At 39.9% G+C, this 22,463-nt stretch overlaps 1 protein-coding gene across 7 annotated transcripts in view; it reads right to left on the bottom strand.

The window, feature by feature from the left end:
• The window catches only part of BEND5 (BEN domain containing 5), a 924,018-nt gene that overhangs the window by 145,243 nt on the left and 756,312 nt on the right, over positions 1 to 22,463 (bottom strand). For all 7 annotated transcript variants that reach the window (XM_068689841.1, XM_068689840.1, XM_068689843.1 and 4 more), the window contains one exon: positions 12,881 to 12,992. In XM_068689841.1, coding sequence (XP_068545942.1) covers positions 12,881 to 12,992 — 112 coding nt within the window. The remainder of the gene's footprint in view (positions 1 to 12,880; positions 12,993 to 22,463) is intronic.

Genomic DNA, 22,463 nt, shown 5'->3' with positions numbered 1-22,463 from the left:
CACCAGAAGTTGGGGAAGCTCAGACTTTGATGCCCATTTAGGAAAACCATGATGGATGATATTTAGTACTTTGTAAGTCAGACTAGATTATCACAGTGATTCCTGTCTGGTTTTAAAAACCTATTGATCCACCAGTGTCAGCACTGCAGAAGACAACAAGTAGAAGCCTTCAAAATACTTATAAGATGGGAACTATTCTCAACTTTGATGCTGTAAAATTCCAACATCAGGATATATCTACTGACAAGAAGACAATTAAAATTCTGCTAATTAATGCATTAATTTTAATTGGATTTTTTTGCTAGGCAAATAGCAATCAGGTTCTGGAAAGATGACTGAACACAACTGCATAGGAAACAACAATCTATCATGTTAACACTGGCTGGAAAGAGTTAAGCTACTAAAATAGTTTTCTTTTCTGAAGAAGCTTTGCAGTAGATTTTTGCATATAGTGGTCCTCGGGGTTTGGGATAGTTTCTAAGCATATAGTAGCGAAAGCAGTCAGCAGAAAAGCTTTAACAAGAAGAGGAATTAAGTCTTGTTCCAGTGCAGCTTGAGCAACGTTACGAATAGGTCACATACATCATGAAAACCAGCCATGAAATATAAGAACTCACAGCCATCCAGAGACTGATTAATGATTCAAATAAGCAATCTCTTTGTATAATAGCACTTAGGGAACATTATAGACACAGACCCCATTCAACAGCTTAAACTGGGCTCTAGATCAAGAAAACATATGCAAAACTGCAGGGTTGCTGCCCGCAAATTCCAGCTAATAATGCTACAGGCATTAAACTATTTTTGATGCCTGCAAGTCTAAAAGTGTAGTTTTTCAGGTTTAAGAAAAATAATAACTCGGGAAGCAGCTCTGCTTCATTATAATGGTCATAGGACGAGTTTTCAAAAAGACAAAGATATTGGCAACTTGAAATTATAAAGGATATCTATTATACTTTTCACAAGAGCAACAGTATTACTCATTCAGTTCTTTAGTCAACCACTATATAACTAAAGCCTATCTGCCTAAAATACCCACAGTGGATCCATTAGTTCCTACACCTTTCTTTAAACTGCAGGCAGCTGCTGTGTTCTCCTTCCGGGATTCCTGCTCGCATGCCCAAGCTCTGGATGGCACAGTAAAACAGGCACAAGATAGAAATAAGCAGTAGAGAATCTGATCTGCAGAATTCTTTGGGATTTCTACCGTGCAATGAGATATGGCCAGAAATCAAGGAAACTAGTCTGTAACTTTGTGAGTTATCAGATAGACAATACAGTAGCATTCATTGTTTGAGGGTAATTCTCTTTTTATCTAGGAATATCATACAGTCTCTATACTTCCCTCTTCAAATTCAGAATATGGTTGCTTCTTTTTTTTTTTTTTTTTTTTTTTCTTGGCAGTTTAGTGATACTGTATGGCACTGCACACTACTTCCAACAAGGTTCAGGAAACCTTAGGCACCATAAGTACGGGACTGCAGAGGTAAAAACAAGGGAAGAATAGAGCTTTTTTTTTTTTTTTTTTTTTTTTAGACAAAACAGCTATCACCAATGAAAGCAGTAGGCCTAACCCAGCCGTCACACAGCCCTTTCTCTTTTTTCCTGCGAACAGTAAAAAAGGCTGTCAGAGGATGGTAGCAGAAGTGTTCTTTGCCACACAGGACATTTAAGAAAACAATACAAGTAAAATCACAAATATGAACAATACTGCTCCAAGTACTAGCATCCCTGTTTTTAGCATCTTCTGGATCTGCCAGCTCTGGACACAGTATTAACAGTCTTTGGCAGATTACTTGTTGCTTCACTATTTTTGATAACTTTAATATGTTTGTATTGTTGCAAAAACAGCTAACAGGCTTGTGAAGCATAAATTCCTCTTCCAAAACTACATGTAGCATTGTACCACTCTTCTCCATGTAATCTGACTTGCCCCTTATAAAAAGCAGCTCTAATTTGGGAATTCCCTCTAGGCTTCTCAAAGTGAACACCAAAGCAAATAATTCATTTAGCATTTCTGCAGTGACCTTTCTTTCCTTGAGGACTTTTTTTACATCTTGATCATCTATCAACCTTATAGACCTTTGGGCATGCTTCTTGCCTCTGATGTGTTTGAAAAAGTTTTTATTATTAGTTTTTATGCCTTTAGCAAGTTATTCTTCAAAATTGTTTTTGTCCTATATTATTACAGTTTTGCATTTAACTTGCTAGAGTGCAGTGGGGTTTATTCCTCAGTTCATTTGGACAAGACTTCAAAGAGCGTCCTTTTACTGCTAATGGCCTTCTTCAGTCTAATACTCCCCTTTGGAAACTTCTCATGTGACCTTTTTTTAAAGTTGTGGAGTTTCTCAAAAAGGGCTAATACGCTTACTCCCTAACGGTAAAGGTAGAAAAATGCACTGCTAAGATAGTGTTTTTATATAGCTGCCGTGTCACCTGAAAGTGTTATTTTGCTCTGGTTTGCCCTTTTAGCTACTCCTTTTAGTTTTCCATTTTATGTTGCTCCCTTTTCAAAAGCATATGAAAATCTAAAGACATTTTAGCTTTTACGCTCCACCAGGAATGATGGATTTGAGCATGTTTATTACCACAGAATGATTCTGTGACAGTTACATCTTCAATCAAGACTTAATCCTTTCTCAGAAAAAAAAAAAAAAAAAAAAAATCTAGTATTCTCTTTTGAACTATTTTTTTTTGTTGTTGCTCCAAAGTCATTTTTTAAAGAACATAAATAAGAATACAAATGCAGTTTTCACATAAAACATCATCATGATATTTACCCAGCCCCTGTCATTACCCTCTGAGCCCTCATAGCTTCTTTGGTTGTTCTTAGCATGCCATTAAAAGGATGCTTACTGTTACCATCCCATTTTGGCATGATGCTTTAATGCATAGAGATTGTGATACTGTTTGGTACTTGTTGATATGATTCCAGCCTCCTGTCTGTGTCGTCCATCTGCCCCCTGCCCCTCCCCCTCCCCCCCCCCTCTTTTCCCCCTATTTTGCTTCTGAGCTTTCTTTTATCTACAATATCACTCCTCCACTGGCTTAGTTTCCTCTGCTGTTCGTGAGTAATTTTACACTGCTATTCCAGTGCCCACTGATTGAGATGCTATTATGTCAATATCCTCATTTAAAATCAGCATTTCACTTTTCCCATCTTCATTGCATACATTGGGCTAATTGTCCACTGGCTGGGTAAGCCTCTATTACAGCTATCTTGCACCAGTAGAATAGCACGAACAGACATAGTTAGGTCAAACACTTGGCCAGCTGTCTGTAAATCATTTTTGAATACTAAGAGCTCTTTTGTATTAAATAAAAAAGCCCTGGCAGTGACTTTGCCCCTATGTCTTAAAAGGCAAACGCAATCCCAGGCAGAAAATTGAGCTGCATGAACAAAGAGCATGTTCCCAGTGCTGTCTGAAGTACAAAAAATAAAATGGATCAGCTCGTTCCAGGCATTTTCACTTGCATCCTGTGAGAAGCCCCATCTCTAAGAAGCTCTGGCAAGGGCCGGCTGGAATTGACTGCTGCATCGTGCAGGAGTTCATCCTCCTCAGCGCTCATCAGTTCAAATGCAGCCACCGACTGAAGCAGACTTGTCAGTGACCTTGACTCTGACACAGTTTATAGTGTCTGCTCTCCTGCAAGTGCTTCTAAGGGGGAATTTTTCATAAGTGGGTAAAAAAAAAAAAAAAAAATCTCAAACCCCGTGTCTCCCTGAAAAACAGAGAAGGGGAGGAGAAACATGAAGCCAGAATTACTGAGGAGGAGCTTAAACATGTCTCCCAGGCTCAGCGAAACTCTCAGCACAGCACTGAACATGTCAGCCACTCCCTGATTAATGCTACTCTCCCCAGTGCAGATACTAAAAAAGGAATTTGAAAACATTACAACTGTAGGAATTACAGAAGGTAGAAGCAGAAAGAAGATGCAAGAGGGAGGAAAAAAAAATCCATACAGAACCTCTGGTGTATGCACAGACCAAAAAAATGTGTATATTATATAAAGGGAATATTTTCCTCCATTGACAAGGGGTAAATTCTTTGAAGAGATGGCTCTGATTCATCAGCAGGGTGCTGGCAGATGCCTCTAGAAAAACAGAGAACATGGCTGTACATCTTCAAAAACTATTTTAGGAGACACTATTTCCTCAGAGGGATTTTTGAGTTGTGTTCAGCCCCCCAGGCATGTCCCAGGAAAATACAACTGTGTTTTGATGGTAGAGAGGGTACTAAAGCTTTGATAGATAATATTTTGATCCAAGGTAAAAGAAACGAAGAGTTTGACTAAAGGCCTTACAGAGCGGAGGAAAGACACAGGGTTGCTGAGCTAAAACTAAGAAAGCAACAACGCAAGTTCCATGTAATAGCAATAAAACACCCAGAAGAAAAGATAATAAGGTGTACAGCAGATCACTGCAAAGTGGAGGTCATAACTAACATGTCTGCCCCAAACAAAAAACAGCAGTACAAAGATTTCTCAGAATGGTGAAATACAGAAAAGAACAATGTGCCTGATTTAGACGGGTAGAACAGCCACTTACAAGAGCTACTGCACATAGGTGCCCCAAGTCACAAGTTGCAAGTATTACTGCAACATTTGGGAAACTGAAAGGGTTAACTAATGGGGTACCAATTAAGAGATATGATGTGAACCACGTGCTAATTTGTCTACAGAGGCTTCAAACATGTTTGAATGTAATGGAGCTTTGAAGCAGCTTTGAAGTGTCAGGTACAAAAGCGGTCATTGCATCGAAGCTAACATTTTGGCTTTGCTCTCTGGGATTGAAATGTTTCATTCTTCTATGAGAGATCTAAGTTAGCTGAAACAGTGCCTACTCTAGCTACAAACAGTACCGAAGTGTGAACAACAACAACAAAAATAAAAGAATACCTGTGCCAGAGATTACCAGAGTGATATGATTAGCACACTGAGCACAGAAAGAAGTTTGCTAGGTATAAACAGTTTCCCGAGGGAGTCTAGAGTGTTTGACAGAAGTGCAACAGAGCAATGTCCACAGCTAGATTATGAACACATCACTGTGACAAACAAAACAAAACAGAAACAAACAAAAGGCTTGTCTAGGTTAGTTGAAATGTGGTTTGTAATTCCCAGAGCTGTTACAAAAATAAGGTTATTTGCAGAGGGTGACCTAAACAGCATATTCCTTCCACAACCATCACTTTAAGAAGTTCATGGTTCTAGGTGGGACTTCATCTAATGGTGTCAATGATTGCTAAGACATTATCAAAGAAATTATAGATTCACTTTTACATATACATTTGTATGCATGAAGATACGCATGGAGGCAGTTTACATGTTGAAACAAATCCAAGAGAAGGTGAAAAGAAGAGATTGATTGGAGATCAGAAGAGAACCTATAGAATTCCATTCTATTGCCTCAGAATTGACTTAACTCTATTTAAACCTTTCCCAATAAACACCATAAAACCCTCCAGTGCAGAGATTCAGCATCTCCAGTAAATCTATTCTAGTAGCTAACTAGCTCTGCTGCTAGCAATTTCCTTCTAGTATTGCATGTGTTTAAAAGACCATGGGAAGGAAACTGCTAAGATCAGAAACTGCTTTAACTAGCAGAAATATAGAGCGTATTAGTGGCACAACTGTTTTTATCCCAATAACTAAGTGAAGTAGGTTTATTAAATCTTTCTTTTCTGAGTGAAAGAAAGAGAGGAATTCTTCTCCACTGTTTCTCCCACTCCCACAAGACCACTTAGCAGAAGATACCATAGCTAACAAACTGGTCATGAACATGATATTTATTTTTGTCAGCAGATATGCAATGTATTCATATTTAACAATAGGAAGAGCTTAACAGGAGTATTTTCAAACAGTTTCTATGAAGTATAATGTTAGCTAGAGCATTAGTAACCCTTACTATGCTAGTCCAACAGAATGCAAGAAAATAAAGTCAAAGCCAAAATCCAAAGCACTTGCTAGCAAAAGCTATGGAATCAGACAATGATCCATCCGTTCTATTGCTAAATATTGACTTAGCAGCAGTGAAAGAAGGGTCGCCCTTACTGGCATTTTGTTCAACAAAGGACTGAAATAAGAATTATATTCACAATTCTAAAAAGTTACTGTTCAGTCAGTAGGGACTGGTAAGATGGAAGTAGTACAGGGCATTTCTACAACAGCAACAAAGTGGCACAAGCATCACAAAAAGCAGCCACAGGGTTACCCTAGTTGAACACATATGGTATAAGAAGAGGTAGAATCTCCTCTAGTTTCAGAAGTAGAGAAAATAGAAGCAGCATGTTGGCTATTCTGCCTACGAACAGCTCAGAATAACATGCACAATACTAATTTATTGGTGAAAATTGATGCCTGATGACAGTTGATTTGATGCCTGAGTGAAAACCATCAGGTACAAATGACAACCCAGGATGTCTGAGGGACTGAATGTTGCCTCTTAGTAGGTTGTTAGAATTCAATATTTTGTTAACAATGATTATTCATTACCATTGTGTTGTTTAGCTGGGGAAAGAAGTCTAAGGGCTCTGCTAACAGCAAAATGGAGCCAGGTAGCGTGTTATGCTACAGATCTCATTACACTTTGTTAATCTGTTATGACTCCATACACCAGATGATGCAGACCTCAGCTGATTCGTTTGGCTCTTAGTGATTTCTGAGCAATACCAAGCCTTAACCCACAGCCTTTCCAAACATTTATTAACATCCAAACTGGCTTCAGCTGGAATGAGAGTCAGCTTATAATTTTGCAGTGAAATATATTCCACTTTGTTGCTCCAATTCATAACAGGAGCAGGGAAGATTATGAGGGAAAAAGAATTTTTGAGCAGAAAACAATTGCTTCCAGTCATTCCAATGTTAGATTAGATAATAGTACTTGTGGGCTTATAGTATAAGAAGCCTAAGTGTGCAATTTTGATATGAAACTCTTGCAAAAATCTGTTATTATACTTTGTCAACTATCCAGTATCACACTGATGATAATACTAATAACATCATTTCACGAGATGAGTGGAAGTAGAGCCTCTAAGATTGACACAATTTGCAGGGCGGACAAAAGGAAAATTTATGTCACACTCCAGCAAAGTATATACATCTAAGATACCAGCTTTTTTTTTTTTTTTTCCTCCTCCCCTCTTAATGCAGAGTTGTCTGTTGAAGGATGTAGCACTGCCAGAGGCAGAGAGAATGGAGGCAGAGTTCACTAAAGTGGTGTTGCCATTAGGGATAGTTGCAAGCTGTAAAGTATCAGCTAAAGGTTTCTAATCTTTCATTTTGTGACCTAGCTTTCCATGGAATCAGAACACTTCCCTCAAAATATGGCACTGCCTTTATAACCAGGGTCACTAGAAAAACTAAAATTCTGATTTTCATCCCTACAAAAGTTCAAGATAACAAAGAGCATTGGGGGTTGGATCTGCAGCACATGTAACACTCCCCTAGCATTTCCGCAATCTGAACACTGATCCTGCACAGTCAAAACTACCTTTCTTGACAGGACATTATACGTGTGGCTATGGAAAGCCTAGGAAAAAAGTTGCTTAACGACAGCAGTGACTGCCACCAGTCTAAACAGTGAAAGAAGACTATACTAGTCAGTGAGAGCTGTATGCAGAAGGGCAGTGGTGACTGGATGCCTATATCAAGCACTAGCAACTGAACTGAATCTTTGAAAGAGATTGGGAGTGGTTTGGAGGGATAAGAATGCGTGATCTCCTGATGGGGATGATCAGAGCTCAGTACCAGAATGAGTAACAACGTGAAAAGAATGTCTGTGTGAGCACAGGGGAGGTCTGAGCCTATATCCATTGGCAAAGATGGTGGGGAAACCTAGAGAAACCACTTAGCTGAACAACAGAATCAACTCCAGTGAGTTAGGGATTGTCAGGGAGAGAATGCATTTCTCCTCAACTGGCTATCCTAACCTGTTTTGCACACCACTCAACATTCAACCTCATCTGATTTCTAGTGTCTGGGACTATCAGCAGAGAAAGCAAGCTGGAAAACAGATCATCTCATGCTTTTTTCTTTGGCCAAGCTGTCTCTGCAGTATTCCTGCAGTAGTGAAGATGCATGAAGTACAGAGGGCAACCAACCCCAGGGAAGGATATCCACCTGTCTCTAGAGGATATAAAGATGTATGGCAACACAGAACCAACAAGGAGTATGTCCAATATACTTGCAAGAAGGTATATATATTACTGTAGAGAGGAATGCAGTCATCTGCCAAAGAATCAGGAGTTACATTGGCTTATTAGACAAGTGTTTGTTCTTCTATAGTCTTACTGCTTGGACAGCCAAGCCTATGCATATCAAAAACAAGACACAGCAAGACTGGGAATATATGATGCTTTAGTTCAAATCTAAGCCAGTACATGGGATCTTAAAGCTCTCAAACCCAGAAAAGTTGCTATTCAGTCTTAAAAGCCAGCCCCAAGTCTGCAGTGTTATGTTTACTCATCCCTTATTATTAACTCTGTTGTCAGCAGACACCCACAAAGCCCACAGGCAAAGCATCTCTTTCCCTCCCTCATGCCAGTGCACAGCAATAGTAGATTGCCATCAGTTAATTCATCAGCCCATGTGACAGGTGTCTGTGGGGTGGATAGAGCAGTTCCAGCCCAGAGGATGACTCAGACTTCAGCACGCTGGAGCTACGTTTCAGCTGTATGTTTTGGTTTCGAATCAAGGAAAGCTTTCACTTGGAATTGTATTAAAAGTTTGCAAAGGCTGTAACACTCCAAAGTAAGGAATGGTAAGTGTAAAGTTGTCTGTGCAAAAAATAATTGAAGACTTTGGTGTATGTGTGCATAACAAAGGAGGTGATAATTAATGAGCACACATCAGGTAAGTGTTGGTCCCTCTCCCCCCAGTCAGGTCTCCAGCTCATTCAGGGCACAAGGTGAATACCGTCTAATACTGGAAACATTTGCAGGTAGGATTCCAGCTTCAATGACAACAGGCAATAGAAAACAGGTGAATGACATGAAACTAATCTGGTCCCAGTCAACTTAAATTATCCATCTCAAATGAGTAGGTACTTCTGCCATAACTGTCTCTGCCTCTGTTCCCGATTCATGCAAGGATAATGTAATTGTCTCTCACGGAGGTGCCACGAAAAATAATTAATTTCTCTGAAATGCTCTCATGGTATAGCAATAAGCAACATAATAAGCCCACAAGGAGATTAAAAATCCTATCTTCAATGCAGGATCTGAATAACACAGTAAATACAGGACAGGGCTCCACAATGAACACAAGCTGAAACAAAACTCTGAATAGCTGCTTACTATGTGAAAGTTTTCCATTTGGAGAGCTCAGGGAGGCAAGGGGCTGAACAAAAGAACAATATGAGCCCCTGTGGTTAAAGACCACATTGCAATGTACACACTCAAGGGGACTAAGCCAACACTGAACATGCTACCTAAGTCCACTCATTAAATCTGTTTTAAACAGTTCAGTTGCTCCTCAGGATAGGTGCTGTATGGCCACATGAAGCCAATCAAGCAGTTCTACTGCTGTCTTGGAGGCCTCATGTTATACCAGGGGATAAGCACTGTTTGATTTCCATAGACCATCCATATTCTGAGCTTGCCACTGCTGAGCACTTGACCACCTATCCAAAACACATCCTGCTTAACCATAAGCACACAAGGAACACGGTTGAAGTCAGCAAGATGGTTCATGTGTTTACATCCTGTTGTGCTGATCAAGAATCTTCAGCCAACAGTTCAAGATGTAGACGAGTAAATCCGTCACTTCAGTCTCACCTGTAATAGTGACTAGCTTCAGAGCTGAGAATACCCCCACAGTACACATAGTAAGTCATTTTCACTGTGCTGGCCTATCAAAAACAATCGTTTCAAAATCAATGACAGACAAAGATAGGAAGTTTTTGACCTCCAGTGTCCTGACCCATCCACTTCCACCTAAAGATATGGTCATTACGGAATTTAAAACTCTTTAAATAAGCATCTGTGCAAAACCCAGAAGAACAAAAGAGAACCACAGATGCATTGGTTTATTTTTATACAGTAACTACAGTAAACACTTAGCCTTGGACCATTCAATGCTGGAATCACTGTCGCTATAGCATTGTGTGTGTGCCTCATACCCACTTGACTTATTTCTGTGTCAGTCATCCTCCCCCCTCTGGAATGAACTTTTTTTCAAAGGAAACAGCTTATCTTCCATACTGCAGCAGTAGAAGAAAAATCCTCCTATACAGCAACACTTAAAATGTGGTTTTATGCTCTTATGGCAGCTAATTTTCCTTAAATGATTTAAAGGGAATGAATACATCTAAAGGGCCAGCACCAAGCCATTCTGGAATAACAACATGAAGCTGAACTTCTGCTTTATACAACCCAGTTCTCCTGTGGGCAGCTCCTCAAGACAGATCTCGTCTGGAGGGGGAGAAACTGAGGTTATTAAAATATTTTGCAGGGACCATTACTTTGCATTTTATTTCATTTCATATTTCCCAGTGTAGGGAGACTTCAGGTGAAGAGAAGGTGGCAGGACAAACCTTTTCAGATGTATATTCCCTTATCCATCACAGTTTGACAACAGCCCCCTTGCAACTGGTTCACCTATGCATGCAGCCAGCCCTCTATCATGTGCTACTCATCTAAAAGCTACACTCTATGCCTGGACAGAACTTAAAATTTTAGCAGTCTGAAGTGATTCAAAGCAGGTTTCTGTTCTGGCCCTGTTGGGAGGAGAAGACAGGTTTTTATCTTGAGTACTTAATAAAACCAGCCACTATTAAAGCAGGATGGCGTATGTACAGCCCCATGCCCTCTCTCTGAGGCATCTGGCACATTTTCCCCTTTTGTCCCAGAACTTCAGCTATGGTCTTTTCATACAAATATAACTGGGATCAGAGGGACTAAGAATATGGTATTGCCTGGAAAAAAATAAATAAATAAATAAAATCCTTTCTTGTATTGCTGAGGGTCTCAAACTGACAGAAAGGTTAGTATTGAGTAGGGGATCATAAAATCAGAAAAGAGGTGGGTTTTTTTTTGGTGAGTAGCTTATTCACTGAGAAATGAAACTCTGAAGAGACATCTGAACTTTTCTAGTAATCTAATCAAAAAAAAAATAATCCTAAATTGCATTTTAAAAAAAAAATTAAATAACCCTGAAAATGAAATGTTACATTTGTGTTTGAAAGGTTCCTTTTCTTTCCCTCAGAAGGAAATGAACTGAAACTGGTTCATCTCAGGTTGATCACCACAGAGGGGTGGGAGACAGAGATGGAGGAGAAAAAGATTTCCATTTCATAACAACTCTGACCAGACATTTCTTTTGAGTTTTCATTTCAGCTACCACAGCAAATAAATTCATTCTTTGCACACAAGGCAACAGGAAACTACCAGAGATTTCAAAGGTTCCTTGGAATGGGACAAAGCTGAAAAGAATTTTTCCCCCAAGTATAGCTTTATTTTACTGACAGTGACTTTTAATAGCGCTGAGATGTGTCGCTTTACGAGCTATAGGATTTTCCCTACACCCAACCTTCTTGTAATGTTTAAGGACCTCTTTGTCCCTGGAAAACAAAACAAAACAAACAAACAAAATTTCTGCTCAGACAAAGGAGCCTGCATGCTCTTTCCATCTTCAAGAAGGAAATTGTCTTGTTCTTTGGAGCAGGAAAGAAAAGAAAGACCAAACTAGCTGGAATGCTCCTTTCTTTACTGTCCATCATCACCATTCTAATATAAGATATATTAAGAGCTACAGTCACAAGCACAGTGCTAGGTGTTGCACAAACAGAACAGAAAAAATTCTGAGCCAAACAATTGGTGGTCTTAGAAAACATTTTACATACAATAGTGTACTAAATATGGGGTAGATTCCTACCTATGAACTTACCATTTTTGTGCCTAAAACCCATTCTGTACAGGTATTACTACTATCTGGAAGGTAAAAGGTTCAATTAAGATGTACTAGCAGAACCAGGAGTTAAAGTAAAGAAGCTCTTATTCTGTATATAATGTAGCCAGCAGTAAGAATTATTCTCTTTATTAACAAGGCAAACCAGGTCCTTTTTTTTTTTTTAAATACATTAACTGAAAGAAAAAAAAATAAAAATCCAGGGAATTAAAGATTCAAATGCCATTTCCATAATGTGAGGCAGACAGAAAGAACAAATTTCAGGAATTCCACACAGAAAAAAAATAATAAGCTATAAAATCTCCTTTTATTTTTTTGGTAGTGATTTTTTCCTACCCATCTCCATCTTTGTTCAGCAGTTTTTCCTTAGATGCCACATTCAATAATCCTTCTGCACTTTGATGTCAAACATTCAATAGCTGTCTGCCTCCCTCCCACTCCTCTTCTCCATATTCTCTGCAATCCATCTCCTCTGATTAGCTAAGATTTCACCTTCAAGAACACCTCTGCTTCTGAGTGAGCACGAGTGTGTGCGTGTGTATTTATATAATATTTGCAAATATTATCCTCCTCCTGCTCTGCACGCTACATAGCAACCCCTGCCGGAGCTCTGGATTAAGCATCAATGCCATTCAGTAATTCAATTTGGGGGGCCTGCTGTTTCAAATCCAGCTCAGGACATCACGAGAGCAGCTCGATTGAATTTAGGCCCTGCTTTCAGCATTATTTCATATTTAATCTGAGCTGAACTTCATTTCACTTGCTCTCTCCACTCCGATGCTTCCTGCAACAAAAGGCACTTCAGATGTTCCCTGATCTCATGCAGTGGGGGTGGTGTTTGCTTGCTTCTCTCTTATTTTGGTTTGCCACTGGATTAAGCCACGTCAGAGTTGCTGGCAGCTCTCACAACCCCGCAGGAGGAGACAGACAGTACCTTAGCCGAGCGGCTGTTCTGGTGTTACTTCTCCCCACTCACCGGGTTGTTGTACATCTCGATGATAAGCTGTTTCACTCCGTGCAGGGTGGGATGAGCCCATGGAGATGGATTTGCCCAGTGCCGGTTTAAATCGAACCCCATAAGGGAGCACCTGCACATACAAGAAAAAACACAACACAAAGGACATATATGGGCTGTAGCTCCTCTTGGCTTCAGATGTAGAATTAGGGCTGTATTCTGCAGCTGCAGTATTTGCATAAGTTATTCTTACAGAAAAAAAAAAAAAAGGAAAAAAGAAAAAAGAAAATTCCCCCTTGAAGACAAGGAAAGCCTGCAGCAACAGCCACTATTAGAAATAATATGAGCAGCTGACTATCTATGAAATAACTACATCTTTGGCTATTCAGCCTTCTTCCCATGCACAACATAGATATTCCCTCTGTCCTTTGCCTTTTACCAGCTTGCCACACTGGTGCTGGAGGAGCCTGCCTGGCCCTCGAGGTTCAAGTCTCTTCAGAGCTGCAGCTGGGGGTCTAAAGCTATAAGGATAATTCATGCACTGCATCACCAGGCCTTTACTTTGCCCTCAGTCAGGCCTTGACTCAGCAAAGCTGTTAAGAGCATTGAAATCAATGGCCATTAAGTATGTGCTTAAGGGATTTAAAGCATGAATGCAACTGTTCACTAACCCAGGGCCTCAGTCTCCTTCCCTCCTGCAATTGCCTATGAGAAAATTAGCCAGCCAAGACACTAAGTTAAAACGTTTTTAGGCCATCGGATCCTGTGGTCAGTGAAACATATATGCCACTTTGGCTTCTCCTTCCTGCCGTGGCTCATCTCCCTTGTAGTACATTGTATTACATTTGATTCAGCTGCTCTGAGTCCCATGGAGTAATATTCCCTTCTGGTGAAGCCCCATTAAAACTCAGTGTGCTGGTGGTAGGGTGAATGCACAAGAAATTAAAAACCTAGAGGAGGCAGAGATACGAGGGGGAAATCATTTCCCTTGCCTACTGTAGAGATCACCTAGACAATCTCTGGCCACTGATACAAGCTGGGAGTTAAATCCCTTCTATTGTCTCAGTCTGAGTCTAGGACCAGTGAAGCTCAAGCAGATCTTCAGGAATTGGGACCTGAAATCAGCTCAGGAATTCTATGAAAGATCATACAAAGTCCACAGAAATAATAAAAGCTCAGACACAAATGCAACTTTCTATATAATACAAGCAAACAAACAAACAAACAAATCAACTTCATTGCTAAGCCTTAAATCTTCTTGAGAAAACAAGAGCTTTCATTGATCCCTGGTCTATTATGAGAATGTCTGTTCAACCTTAATCTTTTAAACACACCTGTGTAAACAGCAGAGATTTACTCCAGTGGCACTATCCTTCAACAAAAATTCTAAGAATCTAGAGACCAAAAACCATAAGTTTAACTGGCAAAAAGAAATGAAAATGCTCCCACTTCTCTAGCAGCTGAAACAAATGACTGTGTATATCAATCCCAAATAAAAGCTAGAGACAGGTGAAATGCTCAGAAAAGCGAAGGGATGAAACCAGAGATGAGCTGGAGAAGTCATCACCTTATCTTGGTCATCACCAGTCTGCTTATCTAGAGAATAACTGTGCTATTTCTCTGTACACCCCAACAATTCCACAGACAATCATGACTGTTGTCTCCAGTCCATGATAAAGCAAAACACATTATAGAAGTTTTCTCCCCCACTACCCTCATTTTTTTTTGGTCTTAATATAAACTCTTTCCAGTCAGCTCAGCTAATCCTACCTTCTTTTGATCTCACAGACATTGATATAAAATCAGAGGTACTTTCAGAGACATACGTGGAATTACACTGGGACAAAACCAGTGTCAGAACAGAATCACAGGAATGTGGTTTTCATTTAACAGACAGAAACTGGTCATCATCATAATTCTTACTGCATTTTGGAACAATTCCCAACAAATGGCAACCTCACTCTGCAGAACAAGTTTGTTGAGAGGTCAGAACCACAGTTCATACTGCCTTATGGATGAAGTGCCCCATTTACATTTTGTTTTAGTTTTATTTCAAACTAATAACACTATTAAAAGCAAGTGTATTTTGATTCCATTATATTACTCTCCAAAGCACATTGAAGTGGGCAAGCTACAGAACACCAAGACTAAACTTTAAATTCATACATGGGTTGTCAATATTATATTTGGGACTTAGGACTTTTTGGATAACATTGTATAAGTCATCCCTATAAGGAATAGAAATAAGCAATAACTAATTTATGAAAGATACCAAGGCATTGCAATTTGCACTAGCTAAATTTGCCACTAATCTCTGTCTAGTGGTGAATCTCATAGTTCATTTCGAGCAAGAGGAACAGTTGAAAATAGTTGTCTTTACTCAAGAAGACTTTGTAAACACAAAAAAACCCACAATGCTCGACAAACAAGTTATTCATTTGGGAAGCTCCTCTGAGTTCTATTTAATAGGATCCCAAATTAATTTCCAGATATCACTTAGCTAGTCTTTGATGTGATATATCACATCTTTATCAATGTAAGAACAATTAATTCAATTTCTGACGGAGGCATTAGTATTTCTTTCCAGTCTGGGAACAGCGTAAATTTTTTTCTCCTATAAGTGTTGTTTCCCCCTCCCCCTTTTGGCCTAAAGACAAATTTGTATCCACCACACTTTTGCTTTATTCATCTGTTGCAAACTTGAGGCCTCTCTAAGGAAACATCAAGTTGTGTTCCTTAGTACTTCAGATTTGATTATTGACTCTTTTACATGTGGAGCTGTCTCCCAAAGCTCACGTATATCAGGACATGACCAAAACACAGAGTAAGAGTCTCCCACGTGCCTATTACAGATGCTACACTCATTATTTTCTCTTTCTCCCAGATGATGTGATCTCCCTCGTGGTAGTACCTCCAATGCAAGCACTTGAACAGGATAACTTAAGAATTGAATTTTGCACTGCTTTTTAATTCCCCCTACCAAGCTTATAATAGTTCATTTCCAGTCCACAATGCTTGCAAATTTCCATTGCTTAACTGTTTACTTTCTGCTTCAAGCATTGTGTAGGCAAAGTGGAAACACAGGTATGTTCTGGAAACAGCAGCTCTGCAATGGGAAACAATTATGTTCTAATGCAATACAGAGCCTTTCAGTATTCAAGACCAGCTTGCTCTCTCACTTACACTGCAAGTGGCTTTGGTGTGGCTCCTCATATAACTATTTCCCAGATCTGTCCTACTGAGATTAAGTTTATTTTGTGACATAAAGTGCTCTGTACAAAACTGACAAAGTGAAAAAAATACAACCCACCTAAAAAACATTAAAGGACTATTTAAGAATAATTTTTGAATCTTTGAAAAGCGATGTGGAAGAGACCAAAACAGGAGACATTACAGACTCCAACAGATGCAACAGAAGACAAAACAGGTTCCAAAATTAGCAATGGATGGAGGAAGTGAACTTTTCTAGAGTAAGGGCATCAGGAAATACTCCATTTCATGACATTTGATGTCCATGCCCATAAATGCTCTTAGTAATGATAGTATTGACATGGAGCCAAATAAGAAGGACATACACAGACTACCACAAGTTAGAGGTGGAATCAGGAGTTGGTGAGTTTTCTACAAAAAAAATAAATAATAATAATAAAAAAAAAATGTAGTAGCAAACTGCTGCTATCACCTGATTGTGGCCATCATTCACTCTGTGAAAACCTGGGCTTTGCATCAGTCATTGCTGACCCCCCAAAATGACATACATCTTAAAATATTTAAGCTGTTAACAATTACTTGAATATTGGATTGTTATGGTTAGGGTTTGGTAGATATATATTGCACTTACTATGTTTCTGTTCCGTGACAACATACATTTAAATCAGGTTCTGTTGTTACACTTGTTGAATTAGAATTTGCTTTTCACAAATGTTCTTCAGCCTTTTTCTAAAATTTCTATTTTCTACCAGCAGATAAATTTATTACAGTGTTTACAAATTTACATAAACACAGTGCAAATTCAGTCAAAGCAAATGAGTTTCAAAATTGAAATGGAAACTGAAACATTTTGCAGTATTTATCCTCCCTACTTGGGAGACAGCCAGATCTCAAGAGGTTACCAGCTCCACTCAATAAAACCAAAGATGTTCAGACCAGCATTCAGCTTGCTGGGCAATCATCTGGACAGAACCTCTTTGCTTCCGAGGGCTTAACTCAACAGAGGTTTTAAGGACTTCCTATGCAGCTGCTTTAATGAAAAAATCCTTGTTCCTTGCTAGAGCTGAGGAAGGTGTAACACCACGGCCTACACTAGGTTTATTTTTAGGGCTGCTTCCTATTATTTCAAGCTGTGTATTTTCTTTCTGGAATCTCCAAGTTACAGAAACTTCCAGAACCTCTGCATTCCTTTCACTTGGGTGCTTCTCCCTCCCCTATTCATTTTTCCTACTATGTGAGTCCGAGTCTCTTGCTAACAGACCCATTTCCACAAGGTGAGATATGGAGAATAATGGAGGAAAAGAGTTAAAGAAATCCTTTTTCATGGCATATGATTTAATACAAAGAAAACTCTACACTCTTCCCTTCAGCTTTGTAAGGTTGCGTTGGTTCATTGGATCAGTACCAGGTGAATCTCTAGATAATATTGCACACAAAGCCAGGGAGTTCAAATCCACAAATGGCACTACTGACAGGGTTAGGATTTGAAATTGAAAAGGTAGTGGGGGGACCTCAGGCTTATTGCAATACAAGCAGAGACAGAGGGTAATTGGTCTCTATTGTTGCACTTCGAGGCAAGAGTAACAGCAAAGAACTGCTGAGAGACTGCAGCCTGCAATATCACGCAGGAAGAGTAGGTGTGCAGTGTGAGAGCGAATACAAGAGGAACACATGGAAGACTTGTTTCTTTTAATAAATATATCATTTTAAACCTGTTATATTCACGACATTTTACAAATCAACTCTACACCTGCTGTTGTCGGCGAAGTCAGAGTCTTCATTAGCGAGCATTTCATCATGCGGGTGCTTGGGGTTTGCGATTTATGCATTTGCCTATTATTCATTAAAGAGGATTCATTCAAGCCTACACGTTCTAAGGCAATTAGGTAGCAAGACATTCTAACACTCCAGTTACAGAGAATCCCCCTCCCAACTCTCTCCCCCCTTCCCAGCTTTCTGCATTTTTAATTTAGAGCTCTGGAAACCTTCACAAAGGCTATTTAACATAACCACTGCAGCGTGCTCCAGGCAGAACACAAGTGGCCATACAGAGCAGAACAGCATTAGCTACCAGAGACCACATGGTGGAGTAGATGTTTACAGAATGAGCGCTGCATGGTGTACTGACATAATTTTAAATAGTACATGACGGTTAAAGATGTGTTTCTCCATTTTCTGTGTAAACAATGTTAAATAAGAATAAACACAAAGGGATATTTTCTCCTTCTGATGAATACATGCATTTCTCAGAGCTGGTAATAGGCGCTACAGACACACGCACCAAGGAGAATACACATCCCCGCCTGACACGGGCAGACTCCCTTCTCTGATCTGTAGGATACATCTCAATTCCAATATTTCGCTCTCCCTACACACCCTGGGTCCTCAGTAATGCCAGAAGGATTCCTGGGCATGAAGCACAGCACTGGAAATAAAAACGCATCCCGTGTATAGGAGAATCCTGATGTGTTTCTGGGATGCAAGACAGTAAGAGCTGATCGTTAGCACGGTCTCCCTGCATATTCTCCAGCATTATGCCCAGTCCACTTCTCCATTTTTTACATATTTTTACACAGTTACCAGCACATCCCTAGGGAGACAAGTCACAATTTAGCAAAGCCCTTCCCTAAGAAGGGTGTGTCTGGCCCCACATGTGGGTCTCTCCAAATGTCCACTCATCAGGGGCAGGTGTCGCCCATTCTTCCCCAGGAAGGCGTTCCTGGGACTCCTGCTCCCTGCTGGGGTGCTGAGTCACACTGGCACATCAATCTTGCATACCCAGGTGCAAGTAACTGAGAACACCTACAGTTCTTCCATTTTAAAGCCTGATTCATTGTTTGGCCTTTTCAAACCCAAACATATTGCTCATTTCATGAGAAGAAACCAGCAGAGTTCTTCACACCTTTTGGGTTCCCAAAGATTTCCACTGTGGACACTGAACATTCAGAAATTTCATATACATAGACTGCAGCGTAACATATACAAACTTTCTTTCCCGATAGAATCCACGATCCACCTGCAACTCATGGATCACAACCTGTTAGCATTGGAGAAAGATAATTCCAACTTCACATGTGATTTATTTACCCAACTCCCACCTCTCTGCGTGCTGTCAGCAGACCAAACTCCTCTAGGTCCTCCTTCCCAGTCTTCCTGACATTTCATATCTTCCGCACAACATCCCCAAACCCTTCCATTCAGAAAGGCAGACCTTCTATAAACTACTTGTGTTTCTTTGTCATTCTACCTTCCTGGGTTTAGTACCCTTTGTCAGGCTGGGGGGAGGATAAGATAAACTCATCACTGGTGTTCACAGAAAACAACACACACATAAGCATTTCCCAAGACACAGCTTGTCTTGAGTCCTGCTTTCATTCCCCCTTCTGCCCCTTCCTAAGACTATTTAGCTTATCTGATACACAACACCTCTCAGTTATTAGCAAGCACTCCAGCTGCTGTACACCAACATTTCCTCACATTACAATGCATATTTCACATAGGTCTTGTCAGATGAAGTCAGCAGTCTTGCTTAAAAACAACTGCAGGGAAGAGGAAATGAGTAGCGTGTTCCCTCTAGACCTGTATTAAATGAACACCCCCCAAAAATGGTTCAGGTCTTACTATCAGATCTATTACACATCAAAAACGGGTGGTTAAAGGAGACAACTTTTATGTCACAAATCTGTGCTCTTAAAATTTGGATATGCCACAGCTGCACAGATGCATACAACCTTCATTCAGCCCTGTGTATGTCATTATTATGACACAGTCTTCAACTGCCAGAGCACAGAGTCCTTTTCCACAGGGTTCTTGCTTTATTCCACACAGGATCAACACTGTTCATTAATGAGTAGATTATTCAATATTTTGTCATTTCCTTATTGCTCTATATTCAGCCCTAGGCTCCTGCTTACTGCATGCTACTCAAAGCCTCCTCCAAAGACAGAGCTATTCAGTTCCTCATTGCTTTTCTGAAGTGCTTAACACTGCAGGACACAATTGCTTTATAAACACTGATGGACTTATTTTCCCAACTGCATTGGTACAAGAGGGAACCACATTGTCCCCAGTTCATAGAAGAGCAGTCAGAATACAGTGAATTAGTAAAAAGGCACACACTAATTTGGACCACTGTATCTGAGAGGCTAAAGACAAGATTTTTTTTTGTTTAAGAGAACTTCACATAGCATGTTATGTATTCACCATCTAACAGTCTGATTTGAGCTGAAGCCGACCATACTCAAGGCTTCTGGCTTCTCCAAATATGACCTGAAATGACAACATTGGCCATTGGAATATTAGAAACAGCCACATCTAGGAATTAGGACAGCTAGAGGTGTAGGTTCCTATAACATGTTATTAATAGTTTATATATGGGTTTCAGATGTTTTTGGTTATATGTTTATTCGCCCATTTTGCTTGGCTTTGGAGTTTACTGCTGCAGTGAACTCTGTCCAAGACCCTGCTTTCATACATAGCGGTTGATCTTGCCCTTTCTCTCCTGAACAGAGTTAACCAATTACACCACTGCACTGCAGCTTGTCAGACTGTTTGAATCCCAAACTAACACCTACGCTAAGGCAGTGATGGTACTCACACATTCTCAATAGGTCCACACCAGAAGTCAGACAGAAGAAATCCATCTCCAGTATCTCAAAGGCCTTATCCTCTGATAGCCAGAAGTGCGAGTTTGACTTGATACACAAACTACTAGGAATATGTGCTCTGTTCTGATGAGACAGCAAACAGAAAAGCAGCACAGGACTGGCAACCTGCTCGCTGAATACTGGCTAGCAAGATTTAACTGCCCAGCACCAGAGAGCACAATCCCTGGCTTCCTTTTATAACTCTGTTTGCTAACAGGCTCTAACACTTAGGTATTTCTCACCCTCATACACAGCCAGGATATTGATTGTATCCCTGCACGGTCTTGCCATGTCTGTAACTAGCTCGGCTTGCAAATGGCTTTTTGAATTGGGTACATAAATATCCATCCATTTTTGAGTTGGCAGAAGAGAAGGCCCCTTTATCGTCTCTGCACAGCATTACTCAACACATACCCATTGTCTGCAAGCAGCCTACCCATGCTTCATTAGTTATAGCCTAACTTTCACCCACAGTTAGAGTCATGGGTACGTTCATTAGCCAGGAGCTCCAATACAGAGTCCCTTTGCCACCTATTAGGTGAAAAATTTACAACTGTATGGAAAGTCCTGAACAACAGCCCAGGTCTCATAATATTCTAGAAGAGGGGAAAATGACCCAGTGGTTCACTTAGGGCAATAACATAAGACTGTGGAGGCCTCTTATGCAACCTATGGAAAAACTGCAATGCCTCAGTACTCCTCTTGTAAAAATAATTATATTACCGACCCTCCATGGTGTTTTGAAAGGAAATATGTGAAGGATTATAAAATACTTTGGTGCCACAGCAATGGGAATATATTAGGCTCTATAGATGGAGTTTAAGTGGTTTATGGCATCTCAGGAAGGTTTTCTGACATAGCCTGAATTGCAGTGAGATTCGCTTCCAACGATGTTGCACTACTTCTCACTTAACATTCGCTTCTGAAATACTTGTAAGAGCAATAACATAACCCAGCTTCACTTTATGAGAGAAATTCTGAGTTTTTATTTATATATGTATAAATATATACACACACTTCTACATATATATGTATCAGTGAATATTTCCTCTTGCTCTTTCTACACACAAATCCTTGTAAGTAAAGATTTTTTCCTCTCAAATGTCTCTCTATTCTCACTTTAATTTCCAAGGTCATCTGGCCCACTGGGTGTGTTACATATTGCTGTCTAATTAAAGAGAGCACATTAACCTTACTTTATTAGGTTGTTTTAATACCTGCCAACTGAATGTTGTGCATTTAGCAAAGGGACAAATGTGGCCAAGTCGATTTAAAACAACAACAACAAAAAAAGAAAACAAAACACCTGAGCATTTGTCTTTGGAAAGTCCACCAGAAATTCTGAGAATGATGCAAATATTTTCATAATCACTGCTATGATAAAATAACAAACATTTCATAACAAAAATAATCCCAGTGCCTTGTTTGTCACATAACATTTCAGAAGATGGCAGACAAGCTATAAAGCCCTGATCTGTCTCTGATTGCAATCAACAAAAAGACCAGATGCTTTCAAAGGAAGTTAAATCAGGCTCAGATCTTTTCCAATCACTTCTTAATTTAAGGGGCAGAGTTTTACCATCTGAGCTTCACTGCATGGTATTGCTTTAGTCCAAACAACACAGAGGAGGGGAAACTATACAACAGCACAGTGGTCTCTGTTCCATTACCAATTTTACCTCATATCACTTAGGCTCTGTATTTTCCACTAGTCCCGTCAGTTAAGCACACTATACACCCTAGAAGGC

This window comes from Anas acuta, chromosome 8, assembly GCF_963932015.1.
Source record: "Anas acuta chromosome 8, bAnaAcu1.1, whole genome shotgun sequence".
NCBI lineage: Eukaryota > Metazoa > Chordata > Aves > Anseriformes > Anatidae > Anas > Anas acuta.
This window is presented reverse-complemented; position numbering and strand designations above follow the sequence as displayed.